Source organism: Pteronotus mesoamericanus, unplaced genomic scaffold (genome assembly GCF_021234165.1).
Source record: "Pteronotus mesoamericanus isolate MK-2021 breed Mesoamerican mustached bat unplaced genomic scaffold, CSHL_Meso_final scaffold_21, whole genome shotgun sequence".
Lineage (NCBI taxonomy): Eukaryota > Metazoa > Chordata > Mammalia > Chiroptera > Mormoopidae > Pteronotus > Pteronotus mesoamericanus.
Window position 1 is genome coordinate 29,657,988 of NW_026555310.1, and position 26,839 is coordinate 29,684,826.

The following is a 26,839-nucleotide window of genomic DNA, read 5'->3' on the forward strand; positions in this document are numbered from 1 at the left end:
CTGGGTAAATCCCTCCCATTGAACTGCCAGCAGCAATCAAGTCTCAACTATAAAAGGAGAGTGTACTAAGCCCACACAAAGGGAGCACCTCAAGTACCCAGCTTGGGTGATGGGGGTGCTGTGCCACTGGACCATACAGAACATCTATTACATTAGGCCACACTACCAAGACATGGAGTCAAAGCAGCTCTACCTAATACATAGAAACAAACACAAGGAGGCTGCAAAAATGAGAAGACAAAGAAACTTGGCCCAAAAGAACAGATCAAAACCCCAGAAAAAGAGCTAAACCAAATAAGGATAAGAGACCTATCAGATGCAGGGTTCAAAACACTAGTTATAAGGATGCTCTAAGAACTTAGTGAAGACCTCAGCAGCATAAAAAGACCCAGTCAGGAAGAAAGGATACACTAATTGAAATAAAGAACAATTTACAGGGAAATAACAGTAGAGTGGATGAAGCCAAGAATCAAATCAATGATTTGGAACACAAGGAAGCAAAAAACAATCACGCAGAATGGCAAGAAGAAAAAGAATCCAAAAAAAAAAAAAAAAAAAAGGATAGTATAAACAACCTCTGGGAAAACTTTAAGAGGTCCAATTATCACCTCATAGGGGTGCCAGAAGGAGAAGAGAAAGAGCAAGAAATTGGAAATCTATCTGAAAAAAAAATAGTGAAAGAAAACTTCCCTAATTTGGTGAAGAAAATAGACATGTAAGTCCAGAAAGCACAGAGTGTCCCAATTACGATGGATGCCAAGAGGCCCACTCTAAGACACATCATTATTAAAAGGCCAAAGGTTAAAGATAAAGAGAGACTCTTAAAAGCTGGAGAAAAGAACCCTGGCTGGTGTGGCTCAGTGGATTGAGTGCTGGCTTGTGAATCAAAGAGTCGTGGGTTTGATTCCCAGTCAGGGCACATGCCTGGGTTGTGGGCCAGGTCCCCAGTTGGGGGCACACGAGAGGTAACCATACATTGATGCTTCTCTCCCTCTCTTTCTCCCTGCCTTTCCCTTTCTCAGAAAAGCTAGAGAAAAGAAGTTAGTTACTGGAAGGTTGCCAGATGGGAGGGGGAGGGGCGGGGGAGGGACGGGGCGGGGGAGGGGAAGAATCGACAATGAGGTAGGGGGATTAACAAGTACAAACAGATAGTTACAGAATAGCTACAGAATAGCTATGGGGATATAAAGTACAGCATAGGAAAAGGAGTAGCCAAAGAACTTATATGCATGACCCATGGACATGAACAACGGTGGGTGATTGCCTGAGGGCGGGGGGCACTGGGTGGAGGGGGGCAAAAGGAGAAAAATCAGGACAACTGTAATAGCATAATCAATAAAATATTAAAAAAATGACTGCTGTCAATAATTATATTATGAATCTTCTGTTGTTCCACTTAATCTCCAATTCAATAACATTTCCTTACACTAAAAATGATAGAAAAATAAACATCACATGAAAAAAGCCTTAGAGTAAACTCCATTTTGATCAACATTGGGCACTCATCATGCAGCGCTTTGTCTGGCACATAGTGTGTGATTAGTAAACACGTGCTAATGAGCGAGTGTGCGAATTAGTGAGTGAAAGAATGGATGCCTTTCTGAGTATTTGTATCCAAGTTGGTTCCTAGTTATGATTATTAAAACAATATAGATCATGTTTGTTCTAACTCATTCTCTCTAGACTTATTTAGCACAGTATCAAGAACTCCCAGCTGCTCACTGCTTTTTTTGGATGAAAATAAGTAGATTCAGGAGCCATTCCAGCACAAATTCTAGGAAATTCCAGGATGCATCTGTAATTATTTTAGGGCCTTCCAGAAGTTGGAGGCCACACATGTTAGTTATGAATTATTTTCCAAGGGTGAATATTGGGGTGTGGGGGTGTGTGTGTGTGTGTGTATGGCTTGACGACTGGATCAGACTTTAAAGAGTTCAAGCCCTCTCTTTATTTTTCTTGCAATCCAATTTTTCACAGTAAATAGCAATGATAATCATTTTGTTGGATAAGGAAGCCAATGGCCAGTCCTCACCAGAATAAATTCATGCTTATAATTTAATTTTATGACTCTAATCTTTAAAAATTAAGAAATAATTAAATCATGTTTAGAAGTAGACCAGCATGTTTTCTAATTTAAAAGATTTTTTTAACTAGCATTTTAAAAACATTTTATTTATTTATTTTTAGAGAGAGAGGAAGAAAGGGAGAGAGGGAGAGAAACAATTGATTGGTTGCCCAGACTAGGGGCTAACCTGCAACCCAGGTATGTGCCCTGACTGTGAATTGAACCAGCAACTCTTTGCTTTAGAGGATGATACCCAGCCAACTGAGCCACATTGGTCAGAGCTAGACTAGTATTTTTCTTAATCATCCACATATAAGAGGTCTGCCTAGAAAAAGTCCAGCCATTGTTATTATAACGAGAATGGTTTAAGTGTTATCAATGTAAAGTGGCAGCCAAGAAGAGTGGACTGGAATGCATATGCATGAACAATGTGACAACTTCACTGCACCAGTCAGTGGGGGTGGTAGACACAGTTGAGTGAGCATGTGTACTGTGTGGTCGTTACATTAAAAATGACTGAACCAGTAGAGCAACGCATCTGCACCAAATTTTGCATAAGCTCGAACGTTCCTCCGTGGAAACTATTCAGATGACTCAGAAGGCCACAGTTCTGGCCAGCCCCTGATTGGCACCTTCATCACGACAACGCGCCCACTCATGCATCACGTCTCATGCAGAGAGGTGATGTTGTTTGGCAAAACATCAAATCACCCAGGTGAATCAGCCCCCTCTACAGCCCAGACTTGACTTCTGCCTTTTCCCAAAACTAAAATCACCTTTGAAAGGGAAGAGAATTCAGACTGTTGATGAGATTCAGGAAAATACGGTAAGGCAGCTGATGGAGTTTGGGAGAACTGTGTGAGGTCCCAAGGTGCCTGCTTTGAAGGGCACTGAGGCATCGTTGTCCTACGTACAATGTTTCTTGTTTCTTGCATGTTCTTCAGTAAATGTCTCTTTTTCATACTACATGGCTGGATACCTTCTGGATGGACTAATGTTACAGTATTAACATTACTGTATGCTCTATATTAAAGTCAAACTAAAATGTGACCAACATTTAAGAGTATGTAATTTCAAAAAATATTGATGAATTACATGGAAAAGTCAAAAATCCTGTATTTTGTTATTTTTTTCTGAGACTTAATTACTTTTCTTTATTTAGTAGTTTTCTTGGATGGAGTGAGAAAGCAATAATGCAAGATGGTTTCATAATTACCGACAATGAATGTATTGGTAAGCAATTAAGTTTGGAAAATTTTGGTCTTTTTGTTTTCATTTAGGAAGAATTTACTGTGTTCCAACTCTATACTAGGTTCTGTGCTAACCAGTGGAAATACCGTGAGTTATACTTGGTAGTTACCCACCTGATGTGGAGCACACAAGCACATAACAATTCCAGGAAAAAAAAATAGGTACATGGTTCGGGGAAGCAGGGAATGAAAAAAAGGAGTTATTGTGAGGCCAGACACTGGAGTTACATATAATAATCTCATCTACTTTCCATAGCACCTTTATGAAACTCTCATGAAGGAGGAAACTGACTCTGCAACATTGAATACCTGGCCCAGGTTAACTCGGTTAATAAAGAGCAGCAGTAGAAATGTGTACCTACATTTGCCTGGACCCTAGAGGCAAAGAAAAGCCAAATAGTTCTGTATTCCGGATAGTTCTTGGGTACAAGTCCCAGTCCCTCTGGCATGTGTTCAGCATAACCCAGTTCATTCTCCAAAGGCCACGTGGGCTCCCAAACTGGGAATAACGTTTGTTGGGTGATGTTTCTCAGTGTCTGGCCATCCCTGAGGCTAAGAGGGCTCAGTTGCTTAAGCTTTCACCAGATGGCCCAGGCAGTTGGAGCAGAGGGTAGGACGTGGATTTATTTCATCTGAAGTATTAAAAATCCCTTAACAGCGCACTATTTGTTCTGTTAAATGGGTGTAAACTGATATTTACAATTCTTTGAGAGCTGGACTTCAATTTCCTCACCTGAGGGTTATAGATGAAATTATCCACAGCCAGATGGTTTTAAGATTGTATAATTTCAGTTCTTAACTGCCGTATTAAATAGTTTCTGGTGCTTGATAAATGTAAAAAACCAAGTGTTTGGGGGAGAGAAGCGCAGCGCAATTTGGATGCCTTGTTTTCTTCTGCTAAAGGTCAGTTTCAGGTGTCCTCGAGATCGTGAGGGACGAGATCCGTCTGTTCCTCTCCAACAAAGAGACAGCAGAGTATGCTCCTCAGAAAACTCCACAGTGCAATACAAACTTCAGACTTACCCTGGCTTTCCTTTAACCCCACCTCGGCCCCTGCGCTCCAGTCCCGGGCGGATGGGTGGGTTAGAAAGGGCACCAGGCTCCTTTAAATGCTAATAGAGTCGGTGCCCAACTCTGAAGCCAACTTTCCCCACCCTCTTCCCTCGCCCGCCCTTCCCTCCCCGGCCCGTGCGCCGCCTAGAAAAACTTGTGCGGGGCCATTTTTGGGGCAGTAAGATCCAGAGAGGAGCCCAAGAGCAAGCGCGCAGCCCGAGAGCTCGAGCCGCCTCCGCCTCGAGACCCCACCCCGGCCGCCGCCGCCGCCGCCTGCGCCGCGAGATCCGCACCGGCCTCCCCGAGAGCGAGCCCGGCCGCCGCGACCACCAGCCGCGCTAACCGCCGACCAACCGCCACCGAGGTGCCCGAGTGAGAGCAAAGGAGGCGGCATGAGCGAGGCCACCACCACCACCAGCACCAGCACCAGCACCACCACCACCGCCGCCGCCCTCCCGCAGGCTCCGGCGGAGGCGGCCGCCGCGGTCCCCCAGGACCCCGTGCCCAAGAGCCCGGTGGGCGGCGGTGCGCCCCAGGCCGCTGCCACGGCGCCCGCTGCCCTTGTCGCAGGAAACCCGGGTGGGGACGCGACCCCCACGGGCCCCGCAGCCCCCGCCTCTTCAGCCCCCACCGGCAGTGAAGACGCGGAGAAAAAAGTTCTCGGTGAGTCAGTTCTGGGAGTAAAGGGGCTTCCCCGGGCGGGGCGGGCAGCAGCAGGCAGCCGAGCACGTGTGGGCATCTCCAGTTGCATGACCCCTGGGGTGGGGAGCACCCTATGGAGTCCCCGAGAGCGTCGGTGCCGAGCACCTGGGTCTGCAGCCCGCTGGTCCTGCAGACGCTCCCAGGTGAGCGCGTGGCGCCCTGCGCTCCGCGCCGTCTGGTGCGCGTTTCTCTTGACCCTGGGCCAGCAAGTTGGGTCTTAACTTTAGTCACTGTCGCACATTCCCCTGGCTTTGGTCCAAAGAGAAAAGGAGCGGCAGGCCGAGGAAGGACCCAGGGTGGGGATGGAGGTGGATGTAAGGGAGGAACAGACACGTGGGATGGCGACATTAGAGTCACTGCTTAGAATCTGGGTGGCGACAGGATTTCCTTTGGGGAAGAATGAGGCGCTAGTAGGAGTCGGGAAAGAAAGGTGGAAAGGCGTCTTGCAGGGGAGGCTCAGGTGTCTGTCCCTGACGCCCTTCCCACACTGGCACGGGGAAGGCGCCACGCTTCTGTCGGCCACATGCTAGGAAAAGGGATGTTGCAATCCTCTTGGGTCTCGGTCCCACGTCCTCCTCCCTCTCTGCGCCCACTGCTGCGCAGAACCTGTTTCACTGTTTACCAATCGCTACACGTTTTCTTCTTCCTGGACTGTGGGAACGCACTTGGTGCAGCAGCTGGAAAAACTTAGTAGGAAGTGTGGATATGACGTTTGTTCACTACAACGTTATCTTAGCAGTTGTAACTTAGGAAAGTTAATAGCCAGATAAGACGTTCAGGGTTGGGGGGTGCGGTGCGGCGCAGAGCATCAGAAGGGGTTTCTGTGGTCGTTGGTTTTGTCACGTACTGCAGCCTTCTCTCAAGTAACGCCCTGTCTCCTGTGTGAGGCCTTAGCCAGGCTTACAAAGCACGTGGGTGGTGAATAAGCGTTCTCAAGGGTATGTGCCTACATCATTCACTCTCTTTTAAAACAGGGAAAGTTAAGAGATGGTGTAGGATGCTTCAGAGAAATTTTCAATATTTTGGGTAGGGCATGTTTGATCGCTCAGGGCCTTCCTAATTTTTTGGGAAGAAAATTAAGGGATTAATGTGAAGAAAGTAATATGATTCCATGTTCTCCACCTTGAGAGGCCTTTCTCACCTGCCGCACCCACAACCCACCCCAGGGGATTTACTCTGTTAATGGCAACAACATGCTAAATGTAACCTGTGTAGGTTAGGAGATAAAATAGCTGGGCATTTTGCTGGAAAGGAAGTTGCCTAAGTCTAGTCCATACTGAACTGTGCTATTTCCAGCAAGTGTTTCTTGGAACACTTCATGCAAAACGTCTGAGAGAGACAGCCTTGGGTTATTCAAAGTAGTGTTCAGACATATCCTTTTTAAAAAGTCTGTCGTGTAAAGGGAGTTTTCCAGTTTTTTCACTTAATCCTTCTACTCTTTTGGATCTAAAGTAACTTCTGGATTTTAAAGCAGGTATTGTTAAGGGTGAAGGAAGCAGGTAAAGTTAATTTTTGTCAACCGCCAAATGCTGTTAATCTTCTGCCGCATCCTGGTGATGAGCCTGAAAATCTTTTATCTTGCCACCGAAACTCCAGCTCTTAAAATGAAGGACAGCCTGCTGCATGACATTTCAGCACTGGCTGTCTGTCCACTGTGTTCTTCCAACTCCCTTCCTTTGCCAGGCAAACACATGGGTGCCTAAGATGTGCCAGGCACAGTGCTGACTGAAATGGAATTCGGGTTTTGGGTTCTCCCATTCTCGTTTGTACAAACAGCCTTTAACTTCAGTGTGCATGCGGCTGCGGGCGAGGAACTGCAGCTTACCTGCGTGAAACAACACTTCTGAGGAGCATTACGGAAACCATATGATCTTCCTCTGTCTCCCCTTTTCCCTTTGCATTTGTGAAGTTAGTTTATGGTTTTAAAGCAAAAGTGTTGATAAAAGTGTTTGGCCATATGAAGTGACTGGAAATATGTGTGGGATTAGGAACAAATTTTAAATTACATTGGGGGAGTAAAAATAACCTTCAGCCTTGGTTAAGTTTGACTTCAGAACCATTCCTTATATTTTCTCCTATTATAGTGTTGCGTTTCTACTCGGGTATGACTTTGACAGTGGTAGACATTAACTTTTACGAAAATGAGTCAAAAACAGTTCCCTTATATTCTCCTAGGTCATTAATTCAGGCAAATGAAAGGAGGCACAAATGCAAATGATCTGAAATAATGTGTGACTTAAAAGCATATGATTTATCAAAAACAGGCCACTTATGTGTACATTTGGGTGTTAAACATAATTTTTTTTCTTCTTTGCCCTAATGCTCTAATTAGAATGGCCTAAAATGGAAGATTCCAATGGTTTAACCTCTTCCTTGGAGAGGGCTTCTGTACACGATGTCAGGACTGGAGATTGCTCAGTCAGTAGTAGGCTAAATGACTTTGGAGGCATAAAGAATCGTTGTTTTTTTTTTTTCTTTTCACTAAGAGAACTAAAATATTTCCTCAAGCACCTCAGTCTAGCAACAGTTAGAATTAACCCTGCCCACAATAAAGCAAGTCCTAATTACTGTTTTAGTCTTGAGCCTAAATACTGAATCCTTATTGTTTATCCTTGGAAATTATAAATTTTGTACCTCAGAGAGGTAGCATGGATTAATGTAAATTGTTACTTTCATTCTCTACCAAAGTTTTTTTTTTTTTTTAAGGTACTCTATTGTCAGATTTCCTGTTTCATTGAATCTTGATAATTGCTTTATGCACTTCCTGAATTTAGACATAGGCATTTCCTAGAGGTACTGAATTTGGCATTCACAATTGATTTAAAGGAGTCATCTGAAACTTACTTGATGGCTGAAATAATAATGAATCTATAAAATACAAGGTATATAGCCATACTCATTATTATATCTTAAATTTGGTTAAAATCTGGTGTACAGCAATGGTCCTGCTCATGATGGAAAGTAGAGACCAAAATCAAGAGGGGAATTTTCTAGAAAATGCTGAGTTTGATTCCCACCAACTGCAGAGAGTAGGATAAACAGTGAAACAGAAGCCCAAATGCATCACTGTGGTTTGAAAAGTCCTGTTACATCATGTCTCAGGGTGGTGAGTACAGAACTGGATTGAGACAGCATCAGTTCTATTATTACTCTTGACTACTCTGATAGGCCACCATGTGGCAACTGGACAAGTTAGTTTTATGTGGTATTTTTGTAGATTAACTATCACAAGGAGCTGCTATTTCACTTAATAAAGTGTGCCAATATTCCAAACTGTGAAAGTGATGTGTTAAGGTCATTTGTATTTACCTTGTTCATCTGTTATATTCTCTTTCATAGTGATCCTTCTTTTGCACTTACAATATTTTTTGGTATTAAAACTTTAAAGAACTTTTTTTATTTGTTTTTCCTTAAACACCGTTTCTCAGTTTTAATTATTGCAGAGTTGAGTAGGCTTATGTCCACTCTTGATTTGAAGACTTTACTAAAAAGTATAACAGGGAAGAAAGGTTTAGTCTTCTGAAAAGTATTTCCTTATACTTGTTTCATTTTCTAATATACTTTGGAATTAAGCTTTTAATGGTTTTCCCATTTGTGTTTAGGCTTTACATAGTGCTATCAAGACCTTAAGTGATGTGAGCTTTATCTCTTTGTACGTCAGCAACTAATTTATCTGCTTAATCCTATTTTAGCCACCAAAGTCCTTGGCACTGTCAAATGGTTCAACGTCAGAAATGGATATGGATTTATTAATCGGTATGTGTATGAGCATCTCTACATGTCTTAAATACATACTTATGTTGTGGTATCAGTAGTTATAAATTCTTTACCATACTTTATTAATGACTTGTATAAGTTTTAAGATTTGTAAACTCTGTAAATATTCTCATTTCTAAGCTACTGGTCATTAAATATGAATTAAAATACATTTCCAGAACTTTAATAAGTAACTTATTTTATAAAATCTAGTCATTCAAAGAAAAAAGGGGGGGGCTAAATCAGAAATGGGAAGGGCCTAAGATAACTGTGTCCATATCCATAATTCCAGAGATGGAGGAATGGAGCCTTAGACTGGTTAAGCAGCTTTCCTAAAGTCGCACCACTAGTGTATAATTGCACTGAGACTGCCACTCAGGTCTGGTCCAAGTGCTGTGTAGAAACTCTGGTGTTTTCTTTAAACCGTGGTAACTTCTAACCATATAGGAATGAGAATATAATTGCAAGCTGTTAGGACTATTATGTTTTTATATAATATTATCATTTTCTTTGCTCCCTCTCCCGTCTCCCTTCTTTACTCAGCCCCCTTACTTAAAAATTCCTCCAATTTCTTCCTTGTCTGTTTGGAGGGGGCGGGGGGGATGAGTTGGGGGGGTGGTGGTAGGAACTGTTTTTGGTTTCAGTGTAAGGAGAGCCTAGTTCACAGCTGTGCCCTGTCCTTTTAACCGGCTTGCTTTGCTTTTGCTGGGAGGGAAATCTGGGGCTCTGATTACGCACCACGTGACCGAGAGAGAGATGAGAGGAAAGGGATATTTCTGTGTGTTGAATCTGTACACTTGGATCTGAGCACTGTGGTAATGTGGAGGAGCAAGGTGGGTATCCCGGGGATTTAGAAGTTTTCAAATAGGATTGAGTCCAGGCATCTGAATTGAGTCTAGAGGACAAACAAAAATTTTTGTTGTGCTTCGAAGCCTTGGGATCTAAACTCAAGTTTTTTTGTTTTTGTCTTCCAACAGAAATGACACCAAAGAGGATGTATTTGTACATCAGGTAAGAGGGGTAATAAATGTTCCATTTTCTGTGTGGAGAGAGGTGTTGGTAATGTGCTGTTGCCCCCTTCCCAAATGCAGCGCTGCACATCATTATTCTACCCTAAACTCTCTTAGTGACTTTATTTTGGCAAGGCAGCTCACTTCCACACTTTAAGATTGGCAGATAAGCGCTGTCCCATCATAGCCACTGTTTTCAAAGAGTTTTTATTTTTGAATGGTATGACGTAATATTGAATTAGACCACTTTGTTACTTTTAAAACCTTTGAGTCCTTAGCAAAAAGCCTGTCTCCTTGCTGATACCCTACTCCCCTGCCTGTGTGGTTCCCCCACAGTGTGTGGCTGGAACGCCTCTGGCTTTTGCCTGGGTGGGGACTGGTTAAAGCTCCTCTAACTTGAAGTCAACAGCATAGCAAAGCAGATAGTTGGGCGTGTGGGTAAGACGAGAGAAAGAAAGCTCCCCGTTCCCAGGCTAGTCCTCCCTTCTGTTAAAGGTAGGCGTGGCTAGCACATGGCCAGGTTGAAAGGCCCACACTCCCTTAGATTTAAAACAAATGTAGAAAGTGGGTAAAATATGGGAAAAATGGGCTTCTCTCCTATAGGATCTCAGCCTTTCTTTACAGTATTAGCCTAGGATGTTATTTATTCTATGACCATGTATCCTGGACTCACTTTACAAAATAGGTTAAAAGAAAAAACACCTATCCTTACTGTTCTTTTTTTTTTTTTTTTGAATATTGTTTTCAATGAATTTCAATGTCTCAAATATGTGTGTAGTTCTTAGTGTATAAGAGGGAAGGAAGCACAGAGGCAGGTACTCTTACCGGTGCATTTACTTGCAGGGCTCCGTCGAGCATTCAGTTTTTAGTGGTTTTGCTTCCTCCTGTTGAGGAGCGTGTGTGTGGGGTGGGGTGGGGTGGGGTGACTGGCAGTAGTGAGCTAAGAATAAATTCTCTAGTTGTGGTTCCTATTATTTATATTTCAGCTTGACTGGATATGTTTCAGTTGTATCTAGATAATTTGAGGAGGCTCACTTTTAAAGTGGTAACAGACTGACAGGAAGTGTTGCTGATAATCCTAAGGGGCTGACAGACATTTTGGGGTAAGAACTCCACGTTTGGTGACAGCAAGAGTAAAACAGCCCCACAAGTGTCTGTACTTTGTGAGCCCGTGAGGGAGTGTGTGACCTGATTCCAGCCCCTGTGAGGCTGTGTGGTGAGTCACCTCTCTGTGTTGAGGCCTGCCCAGTTTAACAGGAAAGAGCGAAGGAGCCGTCAGGGAGGGGCTGGCTTTGGAATGGCTGAATGTTCAAGCTGTGTGCGCGTGTATCCTGTCCTGAACTGCCTTTTTCCTCTGTGGGTGAAGTCTCTGCTCTATTGGCTCATTCTTGTTTTGTTTTGCTTTTTTTTTTCCCTTCCTCCTACTCAGAGTAAGGGAAGGGCTGGATTACACATGCCTAATCGCTTTATAAAATAAGGTTGACCTAATTCCATAGAAACTCAGAGCCCCTTTAACTATTTAGGGATACCAGCTAAAGGAATGGAAATTCATTGCAGGAATGGTTCCACTTCCTTCTACTGGTTGAAAAAGAAAGATCCATCCCTAAGCAGGTATTTTGGTGTAGATGTTTAATGCAGGAGAACAACTTCATTAACCTTTTAATGTATTGTCAGGGACATAGCATGGTGTGATGGGGGAAATATTGAATAAATATATAGGCACAGTACAGGGATATGAATTCCTCCGTCTGCTCCCCACCCCTGCCAGCTGATCTTTAATGTGGCCTCAGATACACTTCACTTATTAGCCTCATGTTTCCTCATCCATGAAACGGGTGGTGGAGGATGAGCCAGATGTAAGGTTCTGCTTCCATCAGTAGTGTTCTGATTCCTGAGGTAATTTTGTGTATCCTGTCAGAAATACTTACCTCTTGGCACTGTCTAATTCCTTTTTTCCTTTTCATCCCTCCTCCCCTTCACACACTTGTTAATACCTTCTGAGGTTAGTAGCTCTCTTGTCTACAGAAACCTCAATAGCTAACACGCGTGTGTGTAAGATTTCATAAAGACGCCCCTCCCCTGCCCCGACCCCAGCTGCTGGAGCTACCGTCCGAATCTCAGACGATTACCAGTTTGAAGGAATTAATATGTCCAATATCATGACGAGGTGATCAGGCTGTTACAGAAGTGTAACTACACATTCTGTTTAATTTACCTGCTGAGATGAATTTTGAAGGATAACATGATTCAAGAAAGTAATGTAGAACAGTTTTTATAGTGTTTTTTGGCTTGTTCTTTTTTAGAGATTTGTGTTAGTAGGAGAATGATAATTTTAAAGAGTATCAATAATAATAGGTCTAACAGTCTCTTTAGTATACCCAGTAAACTTGAAAGCGATATAAGATTACTAATATTGACATACACTTTAGTTAGTATTTTCTCTTCTCTTTACAGACTGCCATCAAGAAGAATAACCCACGGAAATACCTGCGCAGCGTAGGAGATGGAGAAACTGTAGAGTTTGATGTGGTTGAAGGAGAGAAGGTGAGAGCAAGTTGTGGTTGCATGTCAGAGGGAGCTGGCATTTTGTTTTCTTGCAGAGTAAATGGTCTCTCTCTCTCTGTCACTCTCTCTCTCTCACACACATACACACATGCACGTACCTACCATTCTATAGTCCACATTCTTAGTGACTCCCAAACTGTTCTGTTTTAAAAGAAAAATGCTTTATTTAATTTAATATAGTAATTTAAATGATGTCTTTACCAATGTGATCCCCAGGATATCTTGCAAATCTCTGAGAGATTTAAATCCCCCACCAGCAAATGCTGACCTGTAGTGATCTCTAAATATTTTGTTTTGTCAGGTTAATTTTACTGCTCTGTATTTCACCGGGTATTTCACCTCAGTGTTTTCAGAACTTGAGATTTTACCAATTGATACAGGGTGTGAAATATATTCTTTTGAGTCTTCTTTGTCTGAATTTTTTTATATATTTGAAGCATTTTATTCATTTGCTCACATGAGAATAAGAATGCTAAGTCCCTGTTTAAGGATAATAGGAAGGTCTAAAGAGGGGCTACGTGTGTGGAAACCCTTGTGTTACCAAATCGAGGATCCTTCGGTCCTGTGGCTGCCAAGTTTCCCTCCCAGACATTGTCGGACAGAGCCACGTGAGCCTGTGAATAGGGATTCCCTTGGTACTTGTTAGAGTAATATAGATTTCAACATTTTCTAAGGAGATACCATTATCTCAGTTATTTTCCACAGAGTAATATCCTTCCTGGTTTTGTGTTACTCTTTTTTTCAGTTGCATTATATTTACCAGTTTATGTTCTTCAAAGAGGCATATATTGCTTTTCAACTTAGTATGACCGAACAAGAAGGCAGAGTTTAGGCTGCATGAACAAACAAGCTGTATACTTTTCAGTCAGGACATAAAATACCTTGCTCATCTTGTTAGAACGTGGATATATTTTTGAGGTGTAATAATGGGAATTGTCAGTACGTTTTGCCAGCCTTTAGCACTCTCGCTGTCTAAGGCTGCTTTAGGGGGTTTAGTGTCTTTTAAATTTTGAGGCTATTCTTTTCTGTGTCAGGGTGCTGAAGCAGCCAATGTGACCGGCCCAGATGGAGTTCCTGTAGAAGGGAGTCGCTATGCTGCCGATCGGCGCCGTTACAGACGTGGCTACTATGGCAGACGCCGTGGACCCCCCCGTAATGTATGTTGGTCTGTCTTCCAAACTAGCAATTGAAAAAATGTTCTCATCTAAAATTAAGTGTCCACACTTAGAGCAGATAAATTTTGTATCTTCTCCTAGAGATACAAAATGATTTCTTTTTCCTTTTTCTTTTTCTTTTTTCTTTTTTTTTTTGATGGGAAATTTTTTAGTGCCCAGAATTTATCCATAGCCACTGGTTTCACTAGAAACTTGCCATTGAAAAGTTGTATCAGTTTGTATGTACTTGGCTACAAGTAACAGACATTAAGTTATCTTGTAACAAGAAGGCTTCATTAAGGTAGGATGTGCCACCCTGGTCAAAAAGGCAGTCTCTTCACTGGGCTCCTTTACCTGGCCAGAACCTAGTCCCAGGGCATTCACTGGTAAAGGGGAGGGGGGGTCTCCGTGATCAGCTCAAACCTGTTGTTCATCCCTTGGCACTGGCACTGCTGATCTCTACGAAAATCAGTTTTTGGTTGGCCAGGAAGAATGGGGAATAGCCAAAAAATTATGCTAGCCACAGAAATATTAAATTTACTTCAAGTAAGTGACTATTTTATTTAGTATAACATTTATTTTAAAGTAGTAATTAATTCTCTGGGTTTTTAGTTCTTTTTTAAATAAATTTATTTATTTATTTTATAGAGAGGGGAAGGAAGGGAGAGAGAGGGAGAGAAACATCAATCAGTTGCCTCTCGCATGAGCTTTCACTGGGGACTCAGCACATAACCCAGGCAATGTGCTCTGACCGGGAATTGAACCGGTGACCTTTCGCTTTGCAGGCTGATGTACAGCCAACTGAGCCACGCCAGTCAGTGCTGGATTTTTAGTTCTTTAGATTTCTACCAATCCGGGTGAAAGGTTTCACAACCACATCTGGCTAGAGCTTTCTTAGGAGGCTTAATATAAATACTATCAAAGCACCCAAACTGAATCCCATTCATTTGTGGTCATGAGGATTCTATAGACTTGAACCACTTTCTGATGTTTCTAGAATTAGGGCCTGGGATTGGCACCATCGAATAAAACTCAAGATGCTTTGTGAGCACGGGATTGTGGCTCTCTCAGTCATCCAAGGAGAACTTGAAAAATCTCACCGGAATTCAATATCTGCGGATGGAGAGTGATTTATCTCCATGCTTTAGATAGAGTCACATCTTTGTGCCGAGCCCCCTTCATTCTCTCATCTTCATATCCTGCCCAAATTGATTTTTCTCAAATGGCTTAGGACATCTCGTTTTTCTGTTTCTGTATTTGTCTCACCCATGTTTTGCTTATTCTGTTTGATTTTTAGTAAGACACTGTGCAGGGCATGGAGGTGAGAATGAGCTACTACAGCATTTACCACGTCAGGTTAACTTAAGTCCATGGGATTCGTGAGGCTCCAGTTGTGATAATGCTGATTCCTAGTGTAATTCATAAGGAAAAGCGATAGAAAACCTTTAGTGAATAATTTCCCTTTAAAGCCTTCTCACCTCAGCTGGAAATTGTGAAGTCATAAATGTAAAAAGTACTTAGAAATGTCGAGATTCTGAAAGTGTACCTCACGTTTTTCTGTTGTAATGTTTTGAAGGCCATACAGCTCAAGAGTGTGTTTGCCAATGGTGCTGTCATTATTTTTATTTTGAAAAAAATGAAAGATTTGGTTGTAATACAACTCAAAGGTATGGAAAAGCCTAAAAAGAAAAACAATTTATGAAGTGTCACACTTAATATTTTGGTGAACATTTTCTATGCTAATATGTCTTTATGTCTTTGGGATCATATCTGATACAGGTTTTACAAAGTATAGAATGGCTTTACGTGACTGAAATGAGACCAGCTCAGCCTATTGTTGAAGATTTTCCTATTGGGGAATTTAGTTGCCCATGTGGGTTTGATCTGGAGGGTTCTGAATCTTAAATAGCCTCACCCTCCAAGAAATGGGTCATTATTTTGTTAGTTTTTAATTAGAGAGAGGGAGAGGGAAATGTCGTTATTTATACATTTATTTGTTGATTCTTATATGGGCCCTGACCGGGGATCAAACCCTCAACCTTGGCATATCGGGGTGCTGCTCTAACCAACTGAGCTGCCCATCCAAGGCTAATTTATTTATCTTTAATAACTATATTTAATTACCTTAAGACTACGTTTGGCATTTGCACATCCCCTTTTAAAGTAAGACTTGAAATAAATTCTTTGAGGGATGTTTGGCTGTTTTAATTTTTAAGTATAAAATACTACTATATGATATGGTAATTTAAATACAGGAAAATGTATAAAATTAGTCAGTAATTCCTTTTGTTAGTAAGGCCTGTATTTAGTACCTACCTGTATATATTACTTACTACCATCTGTTAAAATGCAATGAAAACTTCATTACTAAAGTCATGCCGTAAGTCAGTGGTTCTCAAACGTTTTGGTTTTCAGACTCTTTTGTATGCTCAAATATTGAGGATCCCAGAGCCTTTGTTTATTAAAATTTATTATATTAGAAATTAAAGCAGAAGGTTAAAAATATTCAATTGATGTAAAATCATTACATGTAAATATAAATAATAGTTTTATGAAAACTATATATTTTTAAATTGAGGAAAGTGGCATTGCTTGATATTTTTGCAAATCTCTTATGTTTGGTTTAATAGAAGACAGCTGGATTCTCGTATCTCCTTCTGCACTCAGTCTGCTGAGAGGCCACATGTCATTGTAGCTCTGAGAGACCCCACCACACACAAGATGAGATGAGAAGGGAACAGGCAAATAGCGTCTTCATAGAATTATGAGAATAGTTTGACATCGTAACCCCCCCCGCCCCCCGCCCCCCCCGAAGGGTTCTGGAGACCCTGCCCACACGCTGAGGACAGCTGCAGGAAGTATACTGTGTAGAACTGTTGATAATGCTATGAAATACAATTTTTCCTGACTGCCCTGACTTTGTCCCACTGGGTGTCAAATGTTGGGAGACACACATTTGGCTGGGCTAAATGTTTTAAACATTGTAAATATTGTAAACATTGTAAACATTGTTTGGGTGGTTGGTTAGACTGACTGTGAAATAGATTGGTTGCTTTTGCTTTTCTGCTTCTTGGTGTTTTATCTGCATAGATCTCCTTTAATCTTAATGTAGTTTATCCCAGGTGATCCCATGATGATCTGGGTTAAATGCATTTTGTCTGTATAAATAAGTACCATTATTCCGTTTGAGGAAATATTTTTCTTTTGGTGATATTCATCCTAATTGGTATTCTTTGGTTCTTTCCTTGCTGAAACTTCTTCTGAACCTCTGTTTCTTTGCTTCGCTAGTACGCTGGGGAGGAGGAGGAGGAAGGGAGCGGCAGCAGTGAAGGATTTGAGCCCCCTGCCACTGACCGGCAGTTCTCTGGGGCCAGGAGTCGGCTGCGCCGCCCCCAGTACCGCCCTCAGTACCGCCCTCAGTACCTGCGGCGGTTCCCGCCTTACCACGTGGGACAGACCTTTGACCGTCGCTCACGGGTCTTTCCCCATACCAACAGAATGCAGGTAAAATCACACCTGGGACCTCTCTTCAGCGGTCCTCACCCCTCCGTCCTTCCTCTGCCTCCTCTTCCTCCTCCTCCTCCAACACCAGCTACGGAAACAAAACCTTGCTTGTGGCTTGTTGGTGCTATAAAAGCTGAGGCAAGGCTTTGAGTCTTTCATTCTAGTAACATTTCCAGAAGCACAACCCCATGAGCCGTGCCTGTCTGGGAGGGCCCTGGTGGAGAGGATACTGTTTCCAGTTGACGGAAGAATAGAAGTAGAGAGACAGAGAGTATGCTTAAGAGCTTAAACTCTGAAGTCAGACAGGCCTGGATTTGCATCTCGTCTCTGTTACTTATTATCTGTGAGCTTTTGAGAAAACCAAGCTTTAAAGAGATTAACTTGTTCATCCATTAAATGGCTTTAATAACATACCTCTACTATGGGGTTTATGATGATTAAATCATAGGTAAAGACTTTAGCACAGTGCCTCAGGATAGCCAGCATCTCTAAAGTCCTTAATTTAGATGAGGTGGTGCTGATTGTTAAGAAACCCCAGAGAGTGGAGGTTGTTGATCATGGGTTGATTCTCCTTTTTTACTACAAAGTATTGATACAGCTACTGTGAACTTGGCCTGTAATTAACAGGCCTTATATCAACTTTGCAGCCTGCAGAAACTTGGAAGACTTAACGATTGGACATCATCTTTGTTATCGCTGGCTACAAGTTTTTCCTCTTAGTGTCCTTGGGTTGTTTTGCCACTAAGTGTTTTGACTGAACATTATGTTCAGTCTGTTCTTTGCTACCCTTCTCCTATCCCATCATGCATGACAGTGTTCTTTCTACATTGCTTCTTGTTTTTATCCTTCCACTCTTTAGCAGCTGTCCCTGACAAATGTGCTAAAAATAACAAGTAGACTTACATATTTGGAGAGATTGGGTGCACGAGGCATAGTAGGTTTCTTTAGGGCAGCGCTTTGGGCTTCTAGGAAATGAGGACAGGAAGAGTCAGGGAGGTTGTAATACACAGTTATTTTTAGAGGGTTAGTAGTACCTGCCTGAAATAATCATTTGTAGTATTTAGCATATACACATGCCATTTTTTGAGAACATGACGGTTCTTTTTCATATTGTTTGAAAGAAAGTATATTTCACCTTAGGACTTGAAGGTTGAGAGCAAACTGATTCGTTAGTACCATGTAACAGGGGTGTCCAACCTTTTGGTGTCTCTGGGCCACAATGGAAGAAGAAGAGTTGTCTTGGGCCACGCTTTAAATTCATTGCAACATATAATCACAAACAAATCTGATAATATTTTAAGTCAATTTGTGATTTTGTGTTGGGCTTCATTCGTAGCCATCCTGGGCTGCATGTGGCCTGTGGGCTGCAGGTTGGACACCCCCTGGTTATTGTAGAACGTCTTTTGCAGAAGCTGTTTGAAAACTAATTTTAAAAATATGTGCTTATTCTGATAGCTGCATGTAGTTGTTTTAACTTGGGCTGGATTTCTTACCCGTTCCATTTCTGAAGTAAAAGCTGTCTTAGGCTCCTTCGATAGTTGTCCTTAGAATTTCTCTAATGCATGTCATTTGTGGATGTTCACTGAGTAAGAAGGTCTGCTGAAGCTGACCAATACCAACAAGTGAAAATTCCTAAAACTTCCATATAACTTCAAGGTTGTCAGTATAATGACTTAAAATTGCACAGAGAGCTCTCTAGATGGTAAAAATTACAGAGGTCAAATAGAAAAATCTTTCTAACATTTTCTACTATATACAAAACTATGAAATTCACTGGACACAACAGGAAAAAAAATATACAGGCCAATAGTATTTTCCTTATGTACAAAGGACACCAGGTAGCATAGTCAGTAACCAAATGACTTCCCTTTAAAAAATAATAATTCTCTATGTTTGAAATTAAGTAGAATTGGTTACTGGACTAATGTCAACTATTTGTAGTCTTTGAGAAAAGAAATCTATGATAGAGGAAAGGCAACAACAATGCTTGGCATCTGCCAAGTGGTTGACCTTTGAAATCAATTCTCTTCAGGTTCCCTACAGCTTTATGAAGTTGACAATGGGTTCCATCCTGTAGTTGTTACCAATGAAGAGATTTGGGTGTTTTGAAAAGTTAGCAACTTTTACCTAAGGTTGCACGGGCAAGAAGTGGTAGAGCTTCAGTCTGCTTTTCCTGTTCTATCATTCTAGTAAACTCTCATCCCCTATTCAAGTTAATTGCTCTTTCTCCCTGTCTTTTTTTTTTTTCCTAATTAAAGTTCCTGAGAAAGAAGCCGCTTTTCTTGTTCAGACAGCTAAAGGGAGGCTTGTGTGGCTGGGATGGGATGAGTGGAGAGGAGAGGGCTGGAAGGTGGGCTTCGGGTGGTGTCTCAGGGCAGGCCAGACGCGCCTGGTGAACCATGGTAGGGACTGTTGACATGCTCTCAATGTTATAAAAAGCCAGTTAAGGAATCTATACAGGGAAGAAGCATTTAAGAGATCATTGGGCTGTTTTTAGAGGCCGGACCACAGGAAACAGCAGGGAGGGAGGCAAGCTCCAATAATCTCCTTGTGGAGAGATGATCCTGATCCTGGCCTGGATTAGAGTGTTGGTAGTGGAGGTATAAGTGGTCAGATTCAGGAAATGTTTTCAACGTCCAAGTGACAGCATTTGATGCTGGCGTGAATGTGTGATGTGAGGAGTAAAGGATACCTCTGTTTTGTTTTATTTTGATTTAAACAAATATAGGAAGACTGAAGAAAGATTAGGTTCGGGGGAGAGGTGGAAATTATTTGGAGGTCTTTTCCCCACATTACATTTTATGTCCAAGTGGAGATGTCAGGTGGGCAAAAATAAATAAGTAAAACAAAGCAGAGACAATAGGTAGAAAGTGGTGTAAGTTAAGAAGGTGTTGTTTTAGGTAAGGTGGTTGGCAAAGTCTTTGGTGCTGTATTTGAGAAGAGACCTAAGGAAGCAAGGAAGTGAGTTATTCGGGTACTGGGAATGGCATGCCTGGCAGAGGGACTGGCAAGTACAGAGGCCGAAGGGAACCTGAAGGGGACAAATGAGGTTGTAAATGTAACTTCAGAGATGTAAAAACATGGCATGGTGTAGGATGAGATTAACTATAAAATGAGTGAGGTAGATAATCGATCCTGGGACTGAGTTCTGGGGCACACCAACAATTAAAGATTAGGAAGATGAGGGGTCTCACAAACGACAACGAGAAGGAACAGATAGAAGAAGATATTTCAAGAGGAAATGCTGGGTTAAATGCTGCCGAACTGGAGAGGAAGTTAGGTTGAGAGCTGATTACTGGGTTTGGTAACTTGGAGGCTAGCGATATGGCGAGGACAAAAATCTAACTAGGAGGAATTCAAGAGAGCGCCAAGGTGGAGGAAGAAGAGGTATTTTCTTCTCCTTGGAGTAGGTTTCTGGGGTGGTGGTAATGGGTTTCCCTTAGTATGTATGTCTGTTAAGGAGCCCAAAGACATGGAGACGAAAGTATCTGGAGGAGAATTAGGTTAGGGCAAGGGTTTGGTTTGATCTGATTCTGTTTTATACAGTGAGTGAGTGCTGTCCTGGTTCCCTTTACCCCTTCCCTCACCAGCAACTTGCACATGATGTGTCATAAGAAGGGCCACTTAAATACACCTCCCCCCATGTAGACACACCCTCCTTTATATGTGTGTAATTTATAGTGTGTGCATGTGCACGTTTGTGTGTGTATTTTCCTTATTTCTGTTCACTGAAAGGGCCTGAAATCAGTGTCACCTTGATAGCATTGTGCTCCCTAAATAGCATTCTCCACTAAAAGGAAACCCCTTTGCAGAAATGGCTGATTTCAGGTCTGGACCAGAGAAAGTACAAGGTGAACCTGGAACATCTTGTTGTGCCAGAAAGCAAGGAAGTACTCCAAGAATGCTGGAGACATGTCAAAAGGACATGAGCCCACTTGAACGGGTTCCCGTTGGACAGTAATGAGAGCAGCAGATGATAACTCATTGAATAAAATAGAAAACCATGAGTCTGTACAGGTACAAATGAATGAATGAATGTTTTGAGAATTTGATGAGAAATCAAATATTTATAGACTTTGAAAGTCCCTCTTCAAAATCCCCCTTAGTTACAAAGCGGGGGGAGAGTAAACCGCCTTAGCTATTATTTCATGCAAGCACGGTCAGTAAGGGTACAAATCGAAGCCCGTCTCCACCTGACAGGATGCAGGGAGAAGAATGCAGTGTCATTCGGTGGCTTCCCTGCCATCCACGGATAAACTAAAGCAGGGGAAGCACCAAGCAACCACACTGAGGGGTGTTTTAAAAATACTTGGCCTGTAATCTGCTCTCCCCACCTCCACCCCCCCCAACCCCCAGCGCCCCAGCCTGTAACCTTTGAAAGTGTCTTGATCATGGAAACCAAGGAGAGATTGAAGGGCTGTGTCAGAAAGAGAGACAACTAAATTCAGTGCATGATTCTAAAGGGTTTTTTGTTTGATTGATGGATTTTTGCTGTAAAGGACATTATTGGTGAGACTTGGATGGGGTCTGAGGATTAGAACCTATACATCCAACCTTTCTGTGTGTGATTATTTAAAAATAAAATAATAGAAAATGGTGGCTGTTATTTCAGCATGTTTATGTGCCTAGATGGAAGTAATGGAGTAGAAAAGGGAAAAAATGGGCAGTGCAGGAGGGATAAAGAAGAAATTCCTCTAGTGGGCAAGAGGGACGGGTTGGCTTTGGATGTGAACTTAGACCACTTATCCAGTGTAATGAGAGAGAAGAAAATTGATACAAACATAGATAGTTTGGTGACATGTAGAAAATATTTTCTGATTGTTCTTTTCTTAGTGCAACATGGAGAAGGAAAGGATGTTTGTTTTGAGGGGGAAAAAGAAGGTTGAGATTGTGGTTATATTGTAATGAATGTGAGAGGTTGCTGGTGGACTTACTGCTTTTGTTTTCGTTCTTAGTTGTTCTTTCTTCCTCTGGAAGTTCTTTGATAAAATTATTTTAATCCCACAGCGTAAAATAAATTTATCATCAAGAAAGTGTATTTCATTTTTTAAAATGTTGTACTTAAGTAGATAGTGCAAACAGATACAAGGAAGCAATTGTGAAAGGAAGAAATCAGAGGTGAAGGCATGGTTAAGACGTGTAGGAGAGGCTTTGAATGCAGAAACCATCAAATACCGAAGGGACACCCAATGTGTCGAATTAGTGGGTCTGAGTTTGAAAAGACTGAAAAGAGTTTCATTGCTCTAATGTAGTATCACATTGCATTTCCTTTCACACTATACATTGTCATTCACGAGATGAATAGAACCCTTCAAAATGTTAATACTGTGAAATAAAATTACTCTAGAATAAGGCAGAAGACTCTTGTAGTGGGAGTTAGTTTTTCTTTCTCTTCTATCATTCACAAAGATCTACTCAGTAAATAGTTCGCTGTTACCACTGAGAGTTCCCATCTTTGTAAGGAGGCATTTTATTTTTTTACTTTTCAAAAAAATCCCGAATGCAGCTGCGTGCTCTGTGTTAACATAGTAGCACGACGCCTGTTTTCAGCCCTTTCCCCTTCTCCTAGGCTGGCGAGATTGGGGAGATGAAGGACGGGGTCCCAGAGGGAGCGCAGCTTCAGGGGCCAGCTCACCGAAACCCAACCTACCGCCCCAGGTACCGCAGGTACGTCGCCTTTTCCACTAACTCGTGACCCCTGAGGCACTTGGGAGTGAGGGCAGAAGGAATGAGGGTATTGTGGGTCTGTTGTGTGGATTTATTGTGAAATAGAAGAAGTGGTGGCGTTGACATTATGTCCACGTTTGGGTGGGACTCTGTCGTGTGTGTGTTTGCAGGTGGCCTGTGACATTTTCTCCCTACTTATTAAACCATTGGAATTTTTAGGTTTTTTTTTTTTTTGTACCAAACCATTATTTGTATTTGATAACTTTCTCATGATACAAATGAATACTTTTTTTTTATTTTTAATGAAATAAGCAGAAATTAATTGATGGGTAATTCAGTGGTAGTGCGACAAATGGAGGAAGAATGAAAGCCAGAGACTATTTGGGATTCTGAATATTCTGGTAACTGAGCCAGTCTAGTAGAAGGGTTAAATCAGGATATAGATCAGATTGTCTATTTAAATTCCTGCCCTGCGATTAGTAGCTGTGACTCCTTTGGCAAGTTTGTGAATTCTCTAAGCTGGTCACCTGCTCTATAAAGTAGACATTAAAGAATATTCTATAGTTGTTAGTAGGTTTAAATGTATAATGCACCTAAGATAATTAGTAAGGTGGCTGGTATTGTAAGCACTCAATAAATATTAAAGATTATTACTACCTATGATGTTAATATTAGTGGAGTGTTATTTTATTTGTTCCATATCCCTGTGAAGACTGCAAATTGGCCTAGACCCCTTAAGATCCTTTTTCAGCTTTTTCTTTTATAAGCCTTACTGTTTATTTGCCCTATTCTTGAGGTAAGTACTAAAAAAAAAAAAAAAAAAAAAAGCAACAAAAAACCCCCCCCAACTTCATATCTGAATGCCATTTATACCACTTTGAAGTTTGAAAATATGGGTTTATTGAAAGGAGAATTAATGTATTATTTAGGGGAAGGATTTGTACCACTTTGTATCCTTTTTCCTCACAGGATTCACTCTAGTTTTAGGCATAATCACTCTAATGATTAATTACTAAGGACATTCAAATAAATGACTCCATAGAAATGTCTTAACAAAAACCCAGGAGACAGGACAATATGTGAATCCCACCTCTGTCAGCTCCCAGCTGTGTTATCCTGGCAAAGTTCAGTGGACCTCCGTGGCCTGTGAAAGCAGCAGTCCCGTACGACTCAGGCACGTACTTGCTCTCTCCAAACCTCTGATTTCTCACTATAAATCTAACTCACCGAAGTGACATTGAAATGAAATTACTTAACATGAAAACAGCCCAGCACAGGCTCTGGCACATGGTAAGTGGGGTTAGTTTTCTGCCGCTGTGTAGTCCTGCAGATTCCACTAAACTTCTGTTCATGGAGGGCAGGTACCAGGCCACTTTCCTTCTGTTAGTTTCCTATCCCCGGGGCCTATCAGAGCAACTAGTCGGAACATAGTGTATATTCAGTATATGTTTATTCACTACAAACAGGTATTCAGACGAAGGGGGGAAATGATGGAAAAAATGAGTTTTTTCACCAAAACTTTGCTCCATGTGCTGCATTAGCCTATGCGTAATTCTAGCGATAAGTGCCTGATCACTTGACTTTTTAATCTTGGAAAAAATGCCTCAAACCTATGTTCTTGAGGACCCCTGCCATATTGCATTTTTCTCTTTTCTTGGTGTGCTCTCTGCTCTAGGGGACCTCCTCGCCCGCGACCTGCCCCAGCTGTGGGAGAGGCTGAAGACAAAGAGAATCAACAAGCGGCCACTGGTCCAAACCAGCCCTCTGCTCGCCGTGGATACCGGCGCCCGTACAACTATCGGCGTCGCCCCCGTCCTCCAAATGCTCCTTCACAAGATGGCAAAGAGGTAAATGCAACCAGCCGGTGGGGGTGTTGCCAGACGAACCTTAATCATGTCAGCCTTTAGTGTTCTCTTCTAAGAGTGGTTTTATAGTCTGATAACCATCACAAATATATATATATATCTTTATATATAATAGTTTATGGGAAATGTTATTTATAGATAACATTTATATAATTATAATATATGGAATCTTCACATATTTTATATATATCTATATGTACATTAACATTACACATACAGTCTGTATGTATATATAGAGTGAGTATGCCCTGCACATAATACAAGCCAAATATTTTAATTTAACTAAATCGAATTCTCTGAAAGAAGTATCCATACTGTGGGGATTTGGAGCTAATATATTTAGGGCTGTCCAAACACGGGCCAGCTTTTACAGAGAGGAACGTGCTTCCAAGTGTGTGGAAAGTAATCTCACACGATAGGCTTCTTGTTCCAGAGAGTAGTGGTATTTTGCTGCTTTTTGGAAGCCATTGTTCTGTCGTTCTAATTTTTGACCCTTATTTGAGAATAGATAAAATTTTGCACAGTGATTTGCCTTCATAGGCAAAAAGATTCCAACTTTTGTGGGCTTCTGGTCTTGAAGTTTCCACTGTCACCTGAGTTGATTCATTTCTGGTTTGTGGTTCTGTTTTGTGTTTTAGACCAAGGCAGGTGAAGTGCCATCTGAGAACCCTGCTCTGGCCACCGAGCAGAGCAGTGCTGAGTAACACCAGGCTCCCAGGCACCTTCCCCATCAGCAGGTATGAGCATGGGCAGCCCAGGCTTCAACTGGTACTTTTTTTAAATGTCATTGATTTCTCAGCAGTTGCACAGTCTGAAGGAGTTCTATGACTCCCCTGGACCATCCCCTCATCTCCATTGGGATTTTGAAGAAACAGCAGTTTTGGTGGTTAAATATCTCTGAGGCTGACCTTTTTTGGCTAGGCTTTGGGTGCATAAGCATTCAGACAGTTAATGAGAGTCCAATTTTTTTTTTTTCTAGACAGACAGTTCTTAATTGTTATAGTATTAATGTGGTAGTGCCAGGTAAGAAAACTTATGAAAGTTTTACTGTTGTGACACCTAGTGGCCAATTTGATGATTGTAAAGTGCCAGATTGGGCCTCACTTTAATGACTGGAGACTGATTTGTAGACTAAACTAGAATGGTTTTCCCTTCCCTTTTCCCTTTGATGGGGAACATTGATTTGGAGGCAACGCAGTACTGCGCGCAGGAGCCAGGAGGTCCACGTATCCAGTGCAGGGTCTGCTGCTCATTTGCCACGTGACGTGGAGCAGGTCATTTGTTTGCCCTCAGCCTCAGTGATGCCTGCTGCTGATAAAGTGGGAACCCTCACTAGATTCAGCCGCTAAGGTCCTCGCAAATATTTGGTGAGATGACACCTATGAAATCGTTGAACGGGGAGCAATAAAGCATAACCTCTTGATACAGGTTAGCTTGTTACCTTCACTGTGGTTTCATTTTTATATACTGACTGTTCTGGTTTATAAAAATAGTTGACACAAAAGAGTTTCCATTAAATCAGTGTATAGTTTATAAAGGTAGAGAAGAGAAACGTGTAGGTTTTGTTTAGAGCTTTTGAAATAGTGCATTTTGAAATACATGAAGAATAGTATTTTTGCCTTTGTATTCTTTAACTCTTGGTCATTTTGTCACTCTGTAAGTTTGATTTTAATTTTTTCCAGGTGACCTAAAGAATTAATGACCATTCAAAAAAAAAAATAAAACAAAGGGCAGACCACAACCTTAGCAACACCAAAGAAACTTCCAAGCAATAAAGTGGACGACTAATAACCAAGATGTGGACATTGGAATGTTTACAATTATTCTTTACAAAACAAACAAGTACAAAAGGAGAATGTCAGCCAGCATGTCCAGCAATCTCTCCAGGAATGCCTGCACAGAAGGCAAGAGAGCAGCCTCCCCAGTTTCAGCACCCACTAGGTTTATATTTTTTTCCTGGTTTTTACTGTTTTGGTAATATGAATTGAAAGAAGAAATATTAATACCACATGGGGAAAACCCCAAAGAAATCTGAAATATATAGTAAATGCTTTTTTTTTTCCCTTTTCTGTTCATTTTGGATGCTGGTGCTAAACTCTCAAGTATCGTGATTTAAAAAGAAATTTTATGCCCTTATTTATTTCTAGGATGGGGGGAGGATAACATTTTTGCTTTCTTATGTGACTCTCTTTGAAAATGTGCAGCATGAAGTTCCTCAAAAATAAAATTTTTACCCTTAAAAGGAAAA

General features: G+C 41.6%; 1 protein-coding gene across 2 annotated transcripts; it reads left to right on the plus strand.

The window, feature by feature from the left end:
• The first annotated feature begins 4,504 nt into the window (after positions 1-4,504).
• YBX3 (Y-box binding protein 3) lies at positions 4,505-26,839 on the plus strand. Of its 2 annotated transcripts, XM_054591430.1 has the most exons (10): positions 4,505-5,031; positions 8,763-8,826; positions 9,804-9,837; positions 12,291-12,380; positions 13,436-13,558; positions 16,844-17,059; positions 22,629-22,726; positions 24,402-24,573; positions 25,230-25,328; positions 26,274-26,839. In XM_054591430.1, the coding sequence occupies exons 1-9, from the start codon at positions 4,761-4,763 to the stop codon at positions 25,293-25,295; spliced, it is 1,134 nt and encodes a 377-aa protein (XP_054447405.1). In that variant the 5' UTR covers positions 4,505-4,760; the 3' UTR covers positions 25,296-25,328; positions 26,274-26,839. The 2 variants fall into 2 exon arrangements, with proteins under 2 accessions (XP_054447405.1, XP_054447406.1); XM_054591431.1 differs by lacking the exon at positions 16,844-17,059 and having other exon boundaries at positions 4,511-5,031.